The following is a 17,095-nucleotide window of genomic DNA, read 5'->3' as shown; positions in this document are numbered from 1 at the left end:
CGTTCCTCTACGTGCGAAGACGCGAAGAAATTCACCTCTGCCGTCACCTTTCCTTCCGCAGGAATTTCCACGCTTTGCAGTTCGACGTTGCTGTTTACGATAATCGCCTTCAGAAAACTATGATTAATCCCGTATTCGTGCTCATTTTCACGTCATTGATTTGCGAATAATACAAATAATGTTCGACCGATTAATAAGATTTACTTGTTTACTGATTTATTAAGTTATAATAATTATATGCTACAGAATAGAAAATTCAGATATGTACAGTAAAAAAGTAAAAAATTAAGAATTTTTTAATTTTAAATTAGAATAAAATTATATGTTTTGCAAAAATTGAAATAAATTATTTTTAATTACCTATATATATATATATATATAGTTTATAAATCATATTATATCGCTTATTTTACTTTTTTTTTAATGCATATTATAGCGCATATTTCATGATTTTTTAGTGCTATAAGTTTCGAACTCTGATTATTTTATATAAATATCAAGAGTTTACACTTATGTCGTATTGGTGTATTAATTAATATCACATATTACACAGCGAATTCCAGTCGTCATCGTGTTGGCGATGTTTACTTTGGTCGGTGTGATCAAAGGCTGTATTGTTGAGTACTAGAGTCATCTGTCCATTTACGTGACTTCGTTTTTCTTCTTTAAGGCTGCTTAAAAATTAGTTAAATTAGTTAAAATTAGTTAAAAAATTAGAACAAAAATGGGAGAAGAAATATTGACAGGTCGACTCTTAGGCAATATCCATTAGGATATAATTATTGTCAGTGAAAATAACATAGAAAATATAATTAATAGATTTTCTATAAATAACAACGGAAACTGGACTATGTATTATAAAAATAAAGTATAATGTTAATTTTTTATACCATAATTTATGTTATTTTATTCCTTTAATTATTATAAAATTTAAATTTGTTCCTAAAGTTACAACCTACCAGTGTTAGGTTAGTTATTTTAAAAAAATAGTAAGTTACATTACTCGTTATTAAATATTAAATTAATCATTCGTTACTATTAAATGTAATGGAATTACATTTTACGTCACTCAAATAAAATTTCAATGAAATTACTTTTTTTTTTAATAAAAAAGGTAACTTTGTAACTTTCATATTGCAGTTGAAAAAAAAAAAGTTGTATTCATACATTTATCAATAAGTATCGTACAATAATATATCTAGCATTCATTAAATCTAACAACCCACCCACCACCTAAACAATTTCTGGGATCAGTGACGTGATTGTGGGGGGGGGGGGCAAGTGCCCCTTCTAACAATTTTTTGAGAGATAAAGATATAATTTTGCCCCCTCCCCTAGATAATCCAACTGTACAAATAGCACCTTTTATTAATGAACTCTTATTGGTATTATTTAACAATATTGGTACCTAGTACCTGCTACCTACAATTTATATTAATCTAAACCATAAAATGAGTTTAAAGACTTATGTAAAATCAAATAATTAGATATAGTGTTTAAAATACATACAATAAAAATATGTATTAACTGGTGAGGAGGAGGGGTGTTAGGGTTTTGGTAATAATAAATATATTATATTACCCCCCCCCCACCTAAATTTTTTCCCACTGTTACGCCACTGACTGGGGTATTTACCCCACCTGCCATACGTTTTCAGCGCCACTGCCTCTACTTGTTTTATCTAGAATAACGAATTTCTCCTAAGACTTGTATTTTAAGATTATATACTGACTATTGTTTTTATATTCATAATATAAGAAATTATTTTTTTTGAAAATAATTGATTTTAACATTCAGGCCCGAGTGCCTGGCTTATCGTGTTCTTTAGCCGTTTCGCAACCCGTATTATACCCGTATTTAGAGCCACGGAATAAGATAATATACTTTATGTGAACTATAAAAAAAATATATGTATATTATAGGTACACAAGGTGTGAAGAATGTTATGATGATATCAGGAAATCTGAATCGCAAGGCATCCCTCCACTTATCTTGAGCCATTTCGACCACGGGTACCAATGCATTTTTATAGGATTGTAGACATATAGTTGTAACGCATTATGCCCAGAGAAATTACTAATGCAGAATAATTTCCATTACGTTTTCGTTACACAGCAGAGACTAAAATTGTGTCCAGTACGACACACTTCGTGTAGTACGAAATTAAAATGTGTTTTGTGGTTCTATTCTCTACATTATGGTATTTGTTTTTAATTTTACATTATTTTAATTAAATTATCTTAAATATTTTTAAAATTCCAAGATGTATCATCAGCAAAATCTAAAATAACAACCATTTTAACTGTGTTACTCATTACTGTTAACGTTTGAAAGGGGATTATGACAAAATCCTTAAGTGTGCTGTACGAAATATGATATATTTTAGCCTCTGTTGCACAGTAAAAATTTTAATGCGATTACGTAACGCATTGCTATAAAAGTAACGGCATTGTAAACGCGTACCGCCAACTGGGACGTCATACTGTTACCAAAAGATAAATTGCACTTGAGATAGTATTAAAAAGATAAGCGAATAATAGGCAATGTGCGTAATGTTTTCGTTGTCCGTCAGTGAAAAATAATGGCGAATACTTTGCCCAGGTACAGTGCATCCGAGATACCATATATGTAATTATGCATTCTAATCTTTATTATATTCATTTCGAGTGGCTTCCGAGTAGAATGATTTCGTTAGCCTTTAATGAAATTAATCATAACACCATTATGCAACATAATAATGTGCGGTGACTTGGCGACAGGATTACTCGCAAGGAGCAAACATTTACATGGTACCCATCCACCCAACCTTTAAAAATTGATTAATGTCTCTTCGTTTGTATTGAATAGAACGTCTACATTTCTACAAGCAACTATTTACTAGTCAACTGGTACCTGACAGTTTATTATAACTAATAATTTATAGCACGAAAAATACAAGAATGTTGTGCAACCAACATCGGTGTTAGGGGGTATCCTCTAACCTTTCAGTATTTGACACGGGAAATTGCCTGTTTCGGACCCATTTTCATCACGCCTCTGATAATGCGACATTAGTTCGCAGTATCCCATCAATTTTATTTATCGTACAAAATTGATTTTGTTTATATTTAATTATTATAACATGTTGAATGCGCTTTCTATAACAAAGTTCATTAGGAACAATAATATCGCCTGTGATCGTTTGATTCTAACGTGATTTAGAGAATCACAAAGCCTAGCAGTTATAAAAGTATCTACGTGTGTTTTATAAATAATTTATCAAATTTAATAGAGAAATTCAATTCACTTTTTTTCATTGATCAGAAAAAAAATATTTACTTAAAATTCTTTCACATAATAAGCTTTAGAAATTGTGGCTGTTAATGGCTTGACAATATGTTCAATATCAAACACGTAATGCAGTAAAAAATATTCCAGTCCGTTTCATTTATCGAAAACAATTATCCACAACATTTTTTAATAAGTATAATAAATCACATATTATAAATAGTTTTATAAATAATGAATGAAAAAATATAAATTAAATTGTTTTTCGAAAATATATAATATTATTAACAGCATATAATAATATGTTGTTTATAAAATTAAACAAACAGAAAATATTAAAAGCATTATACGTAATTTCATCAAATATACATTTTATTTTATCAACACAGGTTAGTAAATAAATAACACAATTATTTTTATTATAATTTGTGAGAGTGTAGGTACAATAAAATAAAATCAGATTTCACAAAGTACATTTTTTTAAACGATAACCAAACAATAATACTTATTAACATTATCAACGTCATTACATACATATTATAACACCAAAGAATATTGTAAATGATATACAATAAATTAATTGTTTTAAGATCAATTAAGGAAGACAATAGGTTATATTATAGTAAGCGGATGAATTATTTAGGTGAACTGTAAAATATATATTTACAAACACCTCTCAATACTGAACATTTTTTTATGAATCCTATAGAGGATTTAAAAATTCATACCTTTTCATCATTTTCATTCACAATAATAGTCAATCATACCGTGATTCTACAGTGTTGAACATTTCTGATTTTTGAATATGAACTTCGCTACGCACTACTATCGTATCGGTTAATACTGTTTGAGCAAACAAATTCAACTATAAATTAATTTATCTAACATCTACAAAGGCACATTGGAACGCTAACGCGGACTTAATAAAAATATAGTATTTATCAGTCTAACCGCCTTGCGGTTTTCTTTAATGCTGCCAAATTTCAAGTATTATATATAAACTCTGCTATATCATTACACTATATATAGCAGGTATAATAATATTATGGACGGATATTGTACAGACTCAACCCTGTTAATTAGTTTCTCAATAGATATCATATATATATGTACAAACTCAGATTTTCTAAATAAAGCTTTTTTTTTTTTTTTTTAAATTAATGAAAAGCAATTTGAAACCTGGTTGTAAAAACATTAGGGCATACAAGCCATGGCAGATTACACAATTTCATAAACCCCAGGTATTTTTTTCATTCCCAACAATGTACTATATGGGTTCAGTTTGTGTTGACATTTCTACAGTATCATTAGCAAATAAATGGCACGTGCACTTGCAACCTAAAGGTGAAACATCTAAACTATCTGTTTGTTCTGATTCAGCATCCATAGCCATTGTCAACAATGATTCCAGACGTTCAATTTTATCTAAACGATCCATCAGCTTATCAGACAAAACATCATCCATCATTTGCATAGATTCGGTTAAGCTTGGTGGTTGTTCAGATGCAGTCGATTGGAACTCACCTGATAAAAATGATTAAATCATTAGTAATTAGTTAATTAGAGTTTGATATTAGATGATAAGAAATTTTTTGATTTTTTGTAAATTAATAATTTGTACTAATATTTATTCTATATCAATCATGAAATTTGTCTTTTAAGAAAAACATTATGAGAAATAACAAGTAGTAATAATCAAAATACTTGACTAATTAATAAAAACAAATAAAAATTATTTATTCAAATTGTATTTTAAAAAGTAAACTGTTAAATAAGGTTAATCCAGAAATTATTATACAAAGATAACAAATTAAATCATAATTAGAACGGTTAAAGGAAAATATTATAATAAACAATTAAATATTGGGTCAAATATAAATTAAAGAAAAATCAAGTTACCAATATTGTCAATTTTAACCAATATGAGTTTATGTTAATACTTACCAATGATTATGAAATAATAGACAAGTAAATAAATTTATTTACCTGATGCTGAATTATCTGATGATGTTGACTTCCCACTTATGTTGCTGTCTAAACTTAAAAACTCATTAGAATCACCATCTTCTCCATTGCTTTTCCTAAAATGCAATAAAAAATCAGTTTTCCTTCTACAATCATAATATGGTTTATTTCTAATAGCTATTTCATTACATATTTTTTCCTTCCATTTTTTCCAATTTTTTGGCAACTTTCATAGATCCTTTTAATTTTTCTTTATCTTCATCAGTTAATTCTAAATGTCTGTAAGCCATGATTTTCATTATTATTTATTAGTAATATTTTGATTGATTTTATGGTAATTATCAAATTCATAAAAATTATTATACCTTAATAATCTCAATTCTCTGTTACTAAGAACAACATTCTTTCCATTATCAGAAGATAATTTATCCTTGAGAACTTGCAACTCATTATCAATTTTACGCTGGTGCTTACGTTTTTGCACATTATCAGGTACTATAAATAAAAATGCTTGTTCTTCACATAACTCTTCTAGCAATTTAGTATTGGACGGATGAATTTGACTACAAAATAAACAAAAATCTCACTGTTGTAACATAATTAAAATATTATATACAATGTAATAAAAATAATAATAATAATAATAATAATAATACTTTTAATAATAAAGCATTTAATTCTCAACAATACCTATATATAGTACCAATACTAATATATGTACTTGATATCATAAATTTCTTAAATTAATACAAAATAGATTAATATATTATCATATTAGAAACCAACCATGACTTTTGAACTAAATAATTAAATATATCAAATAATTTTGGTAAGAATCTAAAATATTTATTTGTGTATGGTTTATGTTATTATACATTTACATGTGCATTTAAATATATAATATGTAGGTAACATAAATGTCATGTGAAACCATATAATATGTAAACTCCCAGTATAGTTCACTCAATAAAAACTGTTATCAAATTACATTAACATACATAGAATATTTAGTACTTACGTAGATAAAGTTTTATATAATTGAGGCATAAGAGTTAGTACATCACTAGCAGCATAAGCAAGCATATCCCTAGATAATGGCCTTCGTAGCCAATACCTCTGATCTTTTTTATTTAGAGTTCTTAGCTGGTCTCTAGATGGATTTATAGGCAAACCATATTTTTCACATATAGTATTAAGACTACAATTTTTTGCCTTATAGACGGGTTGTCCAGTTTCTTGAAATTGAATCACAGCTATAGCAGCCTGAAATTAAAAATATATAATAATAATTTAGAGCATAGATAGGTTTTGAATTTTGTTGATCAAATAAAATTGATACAAAATAGACTTAGTATAAATAAACCATCTAAATCAGTGATGGGCAAAGTACGGCCCGCGGGCTAACTCCGGCCCGCGAAAGTACTTAATCCGGCCCGCCGAGGGTCCACCGACATGGATAGTTATGGCCCCCAAATTAGGGTCGCAGAGGTTTTCCAGCATTTCTTATAATTTATATATTTTATTTTTTTACATTATAATTTTAATTTAGGAAAAAAATTCCAGAAATATTCTGAAAATGATTGAAGAAAATAGTTTTAAATATATAAATGTATCTGCAGAAATGCAGTTGGAAATTGTTGAAATGCAGTGCAGTACCCATTTAAAGCAATTGTTCTTCAATTCCACAAAATTAGATTTTTATAGAGCACTGCAGAAAGCCGAATTTCCAAAAATAATTGCTCAAGCCCAGAAAATTATAGCGATGTTTGCGTCGTCTTATGTGTGCAACAAAGTTTTCGACCATGAAATTGCGGAAAAACTCAATTAGAAACCGATTGACTATTGAACACCTTTTCGTACTGCTGAAAGTTGCTTCATCACAGCTGGAACCTGCTTTCGAAAATATTATGGAAAATCAAAAACAATTCCATATGTCTCACACGCCTACCATGGTTGAGCTTCCGAATAAAAGTTAAATTAATTATTATTTAAGGTAAAAGGTAATATGTAACATTTGTCTGTAATACTGTAATGTTTTTAGAATATTATGATTCAAAGCTTAAACACAAAATGCATTTTTTCTATAATTTTGGCCCTCCTCTAGAATTTCTTAAACCTTGTGGCCCCCCCCCCCCCATTAAAAAAGTTTGCCTACCACTGATTTAAATCAACAAATAATCAGTCTTCATAAAAATAATGATACAGATAATAGTGAACATTTATCTCTGATAATATGTCATATAATTTTATTAATTGGAAACTTGGTTAAAATTTCCTATGAACGAATTCAAGTTTAAATGTATATACGATCAGAACGATTTTACAAATGTTTTAATTTCATGACAATCATAAGTCCATCATTATTTTCATAAATCATATTTAGTCACGAATATTCTTGAATGTTAAACAATTTAAGCAGATAGATTTATTTCACAACACGAAATAAACAAAATACTATAACAGTCTTTTTGTGGACATGCCATAAAAATATGGTGCGATTGTAGAATAAATAAGACTAGGTGTGTTTAGTTGTCATAGGTAGTTGGTATTCTACTACTGTTCACATAATGAAATATTGATCTACATTTTTACTTATTTTTTTCAAATACGAGTATAAACACTAAAGAACTCACTTGAATATCGAACACATTTTTCATTGCAATGCCAAACTGGTTGTACAGGTTTAAACTTTCGTTTCGACAATCATTGATCACCTGTAATATTATGATAACAATAATTAATTTTTTTTTTTTGAAAGATTAAATAATTAATATGTAAATACACTTCCTTCTTAATACACAGTTAAATTTTTAATTCAAATTCGTTGGCAATAAAAATCATTATATCTTTCGTCCAAGTATACAATTATTAGTTTTACAATACTTGTTAAATATTTTTTACAATATGTATAACTTTTTAAATTTTTATAACTTTATTATAAAATTTGAAAATCAGGAAAACTAAATTTTATTATTTTTTAATTGATTAATTTTAAGTATTAAACAAGATAATAATAAAATACATCTACTTAATTATAAAATGTAAATTTTATTTTTAATTGGAATAGTTTTTTAGTTTATCCAAGTATGGACAGTTAAAATGTAATTTAAAAATTACTTGTACCATAAATATTTTAATATTTGAACTAAAAATAAATTTAAGTTAATTTATGTAAATTATAAAATGAATCACAGAAATCTATCACTAGAGATAAATTCAAGAGATATTATTTTATTAATTCGTGTGCTTATACTATTAGACAAAGAAAACTTAATTTTTTAAGATTTAATTTTTTCATATTTGGGTATATAAGAGAATTCAAAATCAAACAAACAATTAAAATATAGTAGAGCAGAAGACTTGTAGCATTTACATATTTTTTTTGCACAGTCACAAAAATAGTAGAGTGCGAAACAAATACGTTTCATGCTTCGACAAGGCTAGTTTTGAAATTTTATTGTGCATGTAAATGCATATTTTGCGTTTTTTTTGTTTTTAGGGCATATTTCTTCCATTTTATACTTTTAGATGCATATTTTAAGTGGTTTATCATTTTATCAATATTTTTTTGTCGACGTTTTTATTTATTTATTTATATAAACAAAATAATGTTGAATTTAAAATTATTTTAAATTTTGATCATAATATTAATATGGTTTTTGACTTTTCCCAGACTCATTATGGTTTTTCTAAAAACAGGTCTCGAGATTTGTCGATTAGATTGATTGTCGGGTTATTAATTTTATTTTTAGATAGATGAGATAATATTGTTTAATGCACAAAATATTGATACGGGCCACGGAACGTCTGTCGCCGACATAGGACATATTCATATTTCAGTAATCGCTGTTTCTCCGGAGTATTCGAGTTAGGTCCCAGATTTTTATAGGTAGTACACTAGTTGGGTCCCGGATTTTTATAGGTACTACACTATTTGGGTCCTGAATTATTTTAGGTATTACACTAATTCCTGAATATTTTTGGTAAGTACTACATTATACTAATATTTTCCTTCCCATTTGAACAGATTTAGGACTGTATGATCTATTTAGATTACAGGTATGGTTAAAAATATTTTTTAGTTTTTTTTTTCCATTAAAATATAAATTATTAAAATTATGTTGGTAAAAATATTAAAATCATTATATAATATAAATAAATATAACTAAAAAACAAAACAAAAACTACAAAAAACATTTTTAACCATACCTGTGGCCTAAATAGATCATAGATAGTCCTAAGTCTGTTATAATGGAAAAGAAAATGTTATTATAATTTAGTACTTACCAAAAAATATTCAGGAACTAGTGTAGAACCTAAAATAATTCGGGACCCAACTAGTATAGTAATTTTAAATTTGGGACTCAATTCGGATGCAGCTTGTTTCTCAGCGGTTGACAGTCCAAACTCGTTCTATTTACTATTTATTATAAAAAATGCCTAAAGTATCCAGATAAAAAAAACCTGTAAAATAAACCCAATTAATTGATTGAAATTTGTAAGTTGTTAAATAAAGTTGTAAATAAAATTTATTCATTATAATAAGTACCTACAGAAAAATTCTTATTTTTTGTACAAAAAAAATTATTTTTAAAATGCATATTTTGTACATTGAAGTGTATATTTGGTGAATTTTTAGAGCTACAAGTCCTCTGCCCTATTTATAAGTAATAAATGATTAATAACATTATTGAAAAAAATTAATACTTATTAATAATTATAATACGTATAGAATTACAAACTAATTAGGATTCAAATACCAAAACAAAAACTTTTATATTTTTAAATATGAATAACATTGTTCAATGTAATATCTAAATAATTGTTCAAAGGATTTTGAAGGGAGAATTACCTATATTTAACTGACGCCGGCATATGGTTAAAACTTAAAATATTTATATATATACGCAAGATATAAATCGTCGTTTTAAAGCCCCAAATACTTAACCAAAAATAGGAACATGTTAAACTATATGTATTATAAAAAAGATAAGTTTATGTACCTAGTAATAGTAATGACAACTGGTTAAAAATAAACAAGTTATTTACATATATTGAAACATTTTAGCAGATGACATTTTTTTTGTTTTGCTAAAATACAAATTCTGACTTATAAAAAATAATTTTAAATGCGTATAAAGTTATACTAAGAAGGTAATATAGTTTTTAATAGGATATCAGCCAAATGTTTGTAGTTTGATGATATTTGAATTATACGCAATTATATAACATGTTTAAATGTTGCAGTATTATAAAACCATTTGACAAAAAGTCCTTTCAGCTGTCAAAATGTTGTGCATAAAGAACACACATACACGTATGTACTCAAAATAACAAAACACGTCCCACTCGAAACGTTTATACCGTTTGTCGTGGTCGGTGTTTTCGTAATCAAGTCGATTGTTTTCATTACGGATAATAATTATCATTCCCGCTGAATGATAGTATAAGAATACCGTTTTCGTCTATCGGTCGTCAATGACCTCGACAAAGCTATCACACAAATTGGCCGATAGCCGCATTAGAGTGCGGGGCACGAGTGTTCGGGGCGCGACTTAACTGGACAACTTCCGCACACATACCACGTGTATATATTATTATGATGTATGTACAGTGTATACGTAAAACACACCCATTCAATATTATAGCAGGATATAATAACCGTTTCATAACATTTCTTCAACCTACTCTACAGCGCACAACTATAGGCGTGGACGGTAGACGTATACGAGCAACGAATCTCCAATAAAAACATGCTGCTAGATAGAAAGTTCGACGGAATCGAACGATTCGGAACTGAACGTGGCAAAAAATAAATTTATATGCGTGTAAACATGATTAATTAATGTTACTAATTCATAACAATTATTGATTCGCTTAAATTTAAACAAAATAACATTTCTAACAGTACATGTAGGGTCAGCGGCGGATTGGCTAAAAATTTCGGCCCGGGTAATTACCGTATGACCGGCCCACCATAATAATAATAATAATTTTCCATAAAAGTCTCCTTTATTCATGGATTAAATGCTCGTAGAATTGTTTACATCACGTTTACACTGGGTTTTTATCACAATCTTACAATTAAATACAATATACTTAAATACATTATTTTTATAAAATAATTTTTAATCCAAGTACATCGGCCCAGTGGTATAATACGACTACCGGCCCACCGGGAACTTTCCCGGTATCCCGGTGGACCAATCCGCCGCTGTGTAGGGTTACAAAAATGAGAATTTAATAATTGGTAATTTATATAAATAAATTAATATGTTTAGTTTTTGCATACAAGTCTTGAGATATATTTTATATTTGTAGTTAGTGTTTTCAATCATTTAATTTGAATACAAATATTTTTAAATATTACTCTGTATAGAATATTTTATTTAAAATATGTAAGTATGATAAGCTTTAAGTTAAATTTCAAATTAAGAAATTATTTACCATAATTTTTATGACATTTGTCACAAATAATAATTATATTTTATTTTATATTCTGCAACAAAATATATGTTATCGGCAATATGGATAATCCGGTATTTTGCAAAATGCCTAGGCATTATACATTTCAAAAATCACTCGACAATATACATAACACAAGCTTTGCCTAGGTATTATATATAATGCCAATCGTGGAGTAGGAAATATGAAGAAAACAATAAATTGGACATCGCCTATTACCAACGACTTTATTTATCGTTTATCTAAAATGTGCGTTCACGATTTAACGCAATAAAGATTAATATTCCTTTACTACTATAATATTAATTCTGAGATACAATATTGAACGTACTAATAATTTTATTACAATATCGTAATTTTTCTCGTCATTTTCGTGTCTCGTTTTGGTGTTGCAACTATGCATATGAAGTCAAATTTTTATAACTACAATTTTTTTTTTAAAAATTTGGCCGCTAATACTAGTTTTTTATCTGATGAACAGTATAATGAATTGATAAAAATTAAATTCATAAGAATTGGCTGAAGGTTTTTAAAATGTGTTTGTAAGTCCAAGTGTCAAAATAAAGTGTATTTTCCTTAAAAATAATATTTTGTGCACTTCAAAATGTCACTTTTCTACAACATGTCATAGTAAGTGAATAGCAGTTTAAGTAAAATATTTATATAATAATAGATAAAAATTAAATTTTGTCTGTAATATGAGTAATAATGTATAATAATTATAAGAATCTTAATATAATATAACATATAATAAAATGTTTTGTACTTTGGCTAAAAAAAAATTGGCACTTTGCATGATGCCTAGATATTTTATAAAATATCTAGGTTATATGTAAAATAATATTGAAAATCATATGTTTTACTTAAATTGTCTAAAATGGGTTGACAATTTGCATAATGCCTAGGCATTTTGCAAAATACCTGAATTATCCATATTGTCGGTAACATATACATGTACAGTAATCACAAGAAAGGATTTTTGCTTGTTTCAAATACCAAATAAAGAAAATTTCTCTATGAATTATTAATTATTATAAATATAAAGGTTCTAAAAAAGTAATAAGATGCCATACTTCTACCAAAAAAACGATTTCTACTGAATAAACCATTATTTTTATAGTGTTTTACAAATCACAACACCTAATACTAATTATCAGAAACTGTATTATATTCAGATATATTTACTACCCAGCCATACAAATATAAAATAAGTAACAGGAAAAGGAAATGTATTGGTATTTATATACCTAGTTAGCTCTTTTAAAGAAAATAAAATAATGTATTTACTTAATATGACTAACTTGTTAATAGCATGTGCATATGCATAATAAATTAATGATAAAAAGATAAGAAATATATAATAGTATTACAATTGAAATGGAGGGGTGTTAGGTATCAATATGCAATTTTTAATTTTAGTGAATTCAGTTACATGAGGAATAATAAAACAATAGTCAAATAAAACAAATATTTAAAAAACAATATCTAATTTATAGATGTTATTTTTATTATTGTTTTTTTTTTTTTTGTTGTTATTAATATTAAGAAATTAGAAGAATGTAGGAAAATAACATTTTTTATCAGTTTGATTTACTTAGGCATTTCAAATAAAATAAATATTTTGTTCACTTATTAAAAATTACCAAGAATTAAATTCTAATTATTTTATTTATTTTAATTTTATTTTATCTTATAAACCTACAATATTGATTTTAAAATACATCATTGATATTAATAAATATATATGTTGTAAACTGGGCCATAAAATAATTTTTATTAAGTTTAAATATACTCATAAAACTAAGTACCTTATTAGGTATATTTTTTATTACATAGAAAATAGTTTTAATCTTTGTGAAATATTTCTCATAGTTGCACTGGTTATAAACTCGTAAATAATTCACACTATAGATTTATATGTTAGGTAAAATAACAATATAAAATAATTTTTATAAATTTCTTTCACTTATTTTATTTTTTAGATTTAATTATTAAGAAATAATTATCCATATAAGTATATGAACGGTAAATATAATGATATGTTATATTAAAAAAAAAATTTTTTTTTTAATCTTCCCAACTAAAGTTATACAATATTGTCTAAAGTAAATTATTTTAATTATAATACAAATAATTGTATTCATATTCTCCATATCTAATATCATTTAATATTTAATTTTAATACTTCAAATATTTTTTAGGAAGATATATTTACATTATCTTATTTTTTTTTATAACTTATGAATAGACATATCTATTAAAATAATATTTTACTTTATATAATTAAATTATATATTTTGAAAAAGGTACTACATCAACAATAATATGTATCACTCTTGTCATAAATTAAATTAACTAATTTATCAAATAGCTGTAAAGAAAAAATTAATCTATAGTCAACTAAATACTTTTTAATTTTTATGTTCATTAAATTGAGTAGTAAATATAGTAATTCTTAATCGTAATTTTTACATATTACTCAAAATGTAGAAATAATACTACTTACTTATAATTAAGATATTGGTTTACCTAGTATAACTTTATTAAGATCAATAGAAAAATTAAGAATTCAATTTCGAGTAGAACAAAATAATTTTTTTTTCAACAGGTACCTACTTATTATAAATTATAATTAAATAAAAATTGCCAAGGGTCTCGATAGGGATTAACTAAAAATAATAAATTAAATATTTTACTAACCTTAAGTACTTCTTCACTTTCTAATAAAGTTTGTAGTCCACCGTTTTTAATTAATAATGGACAAGCTATTAAATCAAATATAAAACATGATCCATCTTCGTTTACTATTTGCATTAAACTTAATTGACCATTGGCTCCAATACATACTCCTTCAAAATCTATACCAATAGGTAATTTCCGTGATAAAATTTTATCAACAATATTAGAGCATTCTTTAATGCTTATTACAATTGCTTTGACATTATTTAACACTTTTCCTTTCCATGCGTCAACATCATCATAACCATTTGGTGCTTTGTTATTTCTTTCAGTATTTTCAGCGATTGTTTTCATGACTAAACTATTAATTCGTTGTTTAAGAGACTGATTTTTTACTGGTTTAGGAAGAGGTGGTGACATGGGAGGAGTTAATGGTACAACTTCTATCGGAGTTCGAATAATTTTGGCTTCTGGTTTAGGACCATTTTTAGCTAATGTTATCAAATCGGATTGTGTGTTAAACTGATCCGGATGCATTTTTAAGAATGTAAATAAATCTGATGGAGTTTTGAATATTGGAGACCAGGTATTTTCTGTGAAACGCAAAGAAATACTATGAAACAGTTGATCAGTTAACATCGGCCCTTTGCATTCCAAACATTGTACACAAAATACTAGGAGACGTTTTGTAATTTCTGGATCGATTTTTTCTTCACGTACTTCGCTGCTGTCATCATACATTTTACGCTCTAATCCTGCATATTTGGTAAGTATAACAGTGTCTTCACCAACGGTGAACACTTCGGGATACTTCAACAAAAAATCTCTGAACTCTTTAATGTGCAAACCAGATATCAGACGAATCTCAGGTGGCGCTTGAGAGCGGTGTCCAAGTAAGCATCGAATCGGCACTTCGGTTCCAACTCCGTACTTCAATAGTTTATCATTAAAATACTCGACTGCCCGGTGGTTGTAGTTGGTATCGGCTTGTACCGGTGCAACAATCTGAGAAGCAGCGACCAGGTCTCCGTTCAAAGTGAACAACGACGGGTGTTGAGACAGGAACTTTTTTAAGCCTGACTGCGAACCGCCGGCGATCTGTCTCATTTCCTTGGTAAACCCTTTGGAGCCGAACTGACAACTGAGGTCATGCAAGGATCGCGGCGTACCCTTGTCGACCAGTTTCTCGAAGAAAAACAGCAGCGTTTGATTTCTCACCGATTCATATTCAGAGCTGTCCATTGTTCCGTTGTTCCGTATCTTCTTCGGTAAGCGTTTACCGCGCGCTTCGCGGTGGAGGGTGTTGACGGGCGCGGACTCTGATGGCCGTGGCGGTTGCGGTGACGAGAATCAGCGAAAATCCTAGAGTGGCAAATAATGTTGTGTACGTAGGTAGTTGGGAATAAGCGATAGAGGTGAGTATTGTTATTTGTTTTGCTGTCGGTAAGCACAGTCAGAGTTGGTCAGTTGCTGTCGGTGTTGTTGTGCCTTGACGTTACCGGATTTTTCGACGGTCCTTGCTGCCGATCAGCTCCGGTCCGTAGAGCTGACGGTCCATGGTCTACAAGAGAGAGAATGCGACTGAGGAGGTGTGAAACGAAAATAAAAAAATAATGCAAACGAAAAAAAAAAAAACAGTTCGCGTTTGTACACGCGCACCTGCCGACGTACCGAAATACGGAGTACTGACACGAGCGGCGGCGGCGCTAGTGCACTGGCATAGAAAAATGTTGGTCGTCGCCGAGCGGCCGGGTATCGCGTGCGCGCGGTCGGGAGGGGCGGAGGAGTCGACCTTGAGTATCTATCGACGTTGGCAACTCCGCCACGGGGACAAGATAACGCGCGCGCGCCTCGCCACCGGTTATCGTGGCGACGAGAACCGTGGTAGATAACGTGGAAGACTATTTTGTTACTACTCATTATTACTATTTCATTATGTACGAGGACGGAAACCACAAGCGCTCCGATAGTGTAATGACGATTATTTTTACCGAAGTAAAACACGAAAAGTATTAATTACGTTTCCTGTTGTTTTCAGCACCGTCGTGTTGAAAAACGAAGTGATCGGTTCGCGGAGTCGACAGCCTTTCGGTGCAATCCGTTTTGCGCGAGAGGTACAGGTAAACGCGCGCACAAATGTTTCTCTTCAAAAGTTCTTTGTTTATTTATTTATTTATTTTTATCGATTTCGCCGTGACGTGAGTAGCGAGTGGGTACCTGCCGTTTTTGTTTTTCGAAGCGCCTCGCAACAACTGCTGCTCCGCTGCGGTGGATTTATTATTATTTCCCTCTGTTCCGACACGCACTGCGTGCGGTTTTGTTATTATTACGCACAGGTGACGGCCCGACAGGTGTTTTATATATTTTTAAAATCGGTCCCCTCGACTCCGCGCACCGAACCGATGGTTGTTGTCACAAATGTTGACTTGTTTTCGCGACGGGGAAGGGGTTCCCTGATACCCCCCCCTCCGGAAGGAAAATTAAGGTTACGGTTTAAGGTGGGCTCACACGATGATAGTCACTCTTGCGATAGTCGTGATAATAGTGCGAGAGCTGATCTCGTTATAGTTCGATAGTTATTATTAACGTGTTCGCGCGGCGATAGTATTCGATGGTACTATCGCGAGAGTAACTATCATCGTGTGATCAGTGCCGTAGGAAGACTTGCTAGCGCTCCTGGCAAACTTAGAAAAATTTACCTTTCTAACCAATTAAAATT

General features: G+C 29.2%; 1 protein-coding gene across 1 annotated transcript; it reads right to left on the bottom strand.

Annotated features, from left to right (window-relative positions):
* Positions 1-4,049: 4,049 nt before the first annotated feature.
* LOC112689839 (egalitarian protein homolog) lies at positions 4,050-16,068 on the bottom strand. The gene is made up of 7 exons (XM_025563705.1): positions 14,398-16,068; positions 7,866-7,946; positions 6,251-6,495; positions 5,598-5,795; positions 5,422-5,511; positions 5,254-5,348; positions 4,050-4,791 (listed from the first exon to the last, which is right to left on the bottom strand). The coding sequence occupies exons 1-7, from the start codon at positions 15,616-15,618 to the stop codon at positions 4,535-4,537; spliced, it is 2,187 nt and encodes a 728-aa protein (XP_025419490.1). The 5' UTR covers positions 15,619-16,068; the 3' UTR covers positions 4,050-4,534.
* Positions 16,069-17,095: the final 1,027 nt, after the last annotated feature.

Source organism: Sipha flava, unplaced genomic scaffold (genome assembly GCF_003268045.1).
Source record: "Sipha flava isolate LNK unplaced genomic scaffold, YSA_version1 474_pilon_pilon, whole genome shotgun sequence".
Classification (NCBI taxonomy): Eukaryota; Metazoa; Arthropoda; class Insecta; order Hemiptera; family Aphididae; genus Sipha; species Sipha flava.
The sequence above is the reverse complement of the archived record's forward strand: the minus strand, read 5'-3'. Positions and strand labels throughout refer to the sequence as shown.

Coding starts and splice junctions, on each gene's coding strand:
- LOC112689839 (XM_025563705.1), bottom strand. CDS start 15,618: ATGGACAGCTCTGAATATGAATCGGTGAGAAATCAAACGCTGCTGTTT. Junction 5,796..6,250: donor TTATATAAAACTTTATCTAC/GTAAGTACTAAA, acceptor TTTATTTTGTAG/TCAAATTCATCCGTCCAATA. Junction 4,792..5,253: donor ATCAGATAATTCAGCATCAG/GTAAATAAATTT, acceptor CATTTTTATCAG/GTGAGTTCCAATCGACTGCA.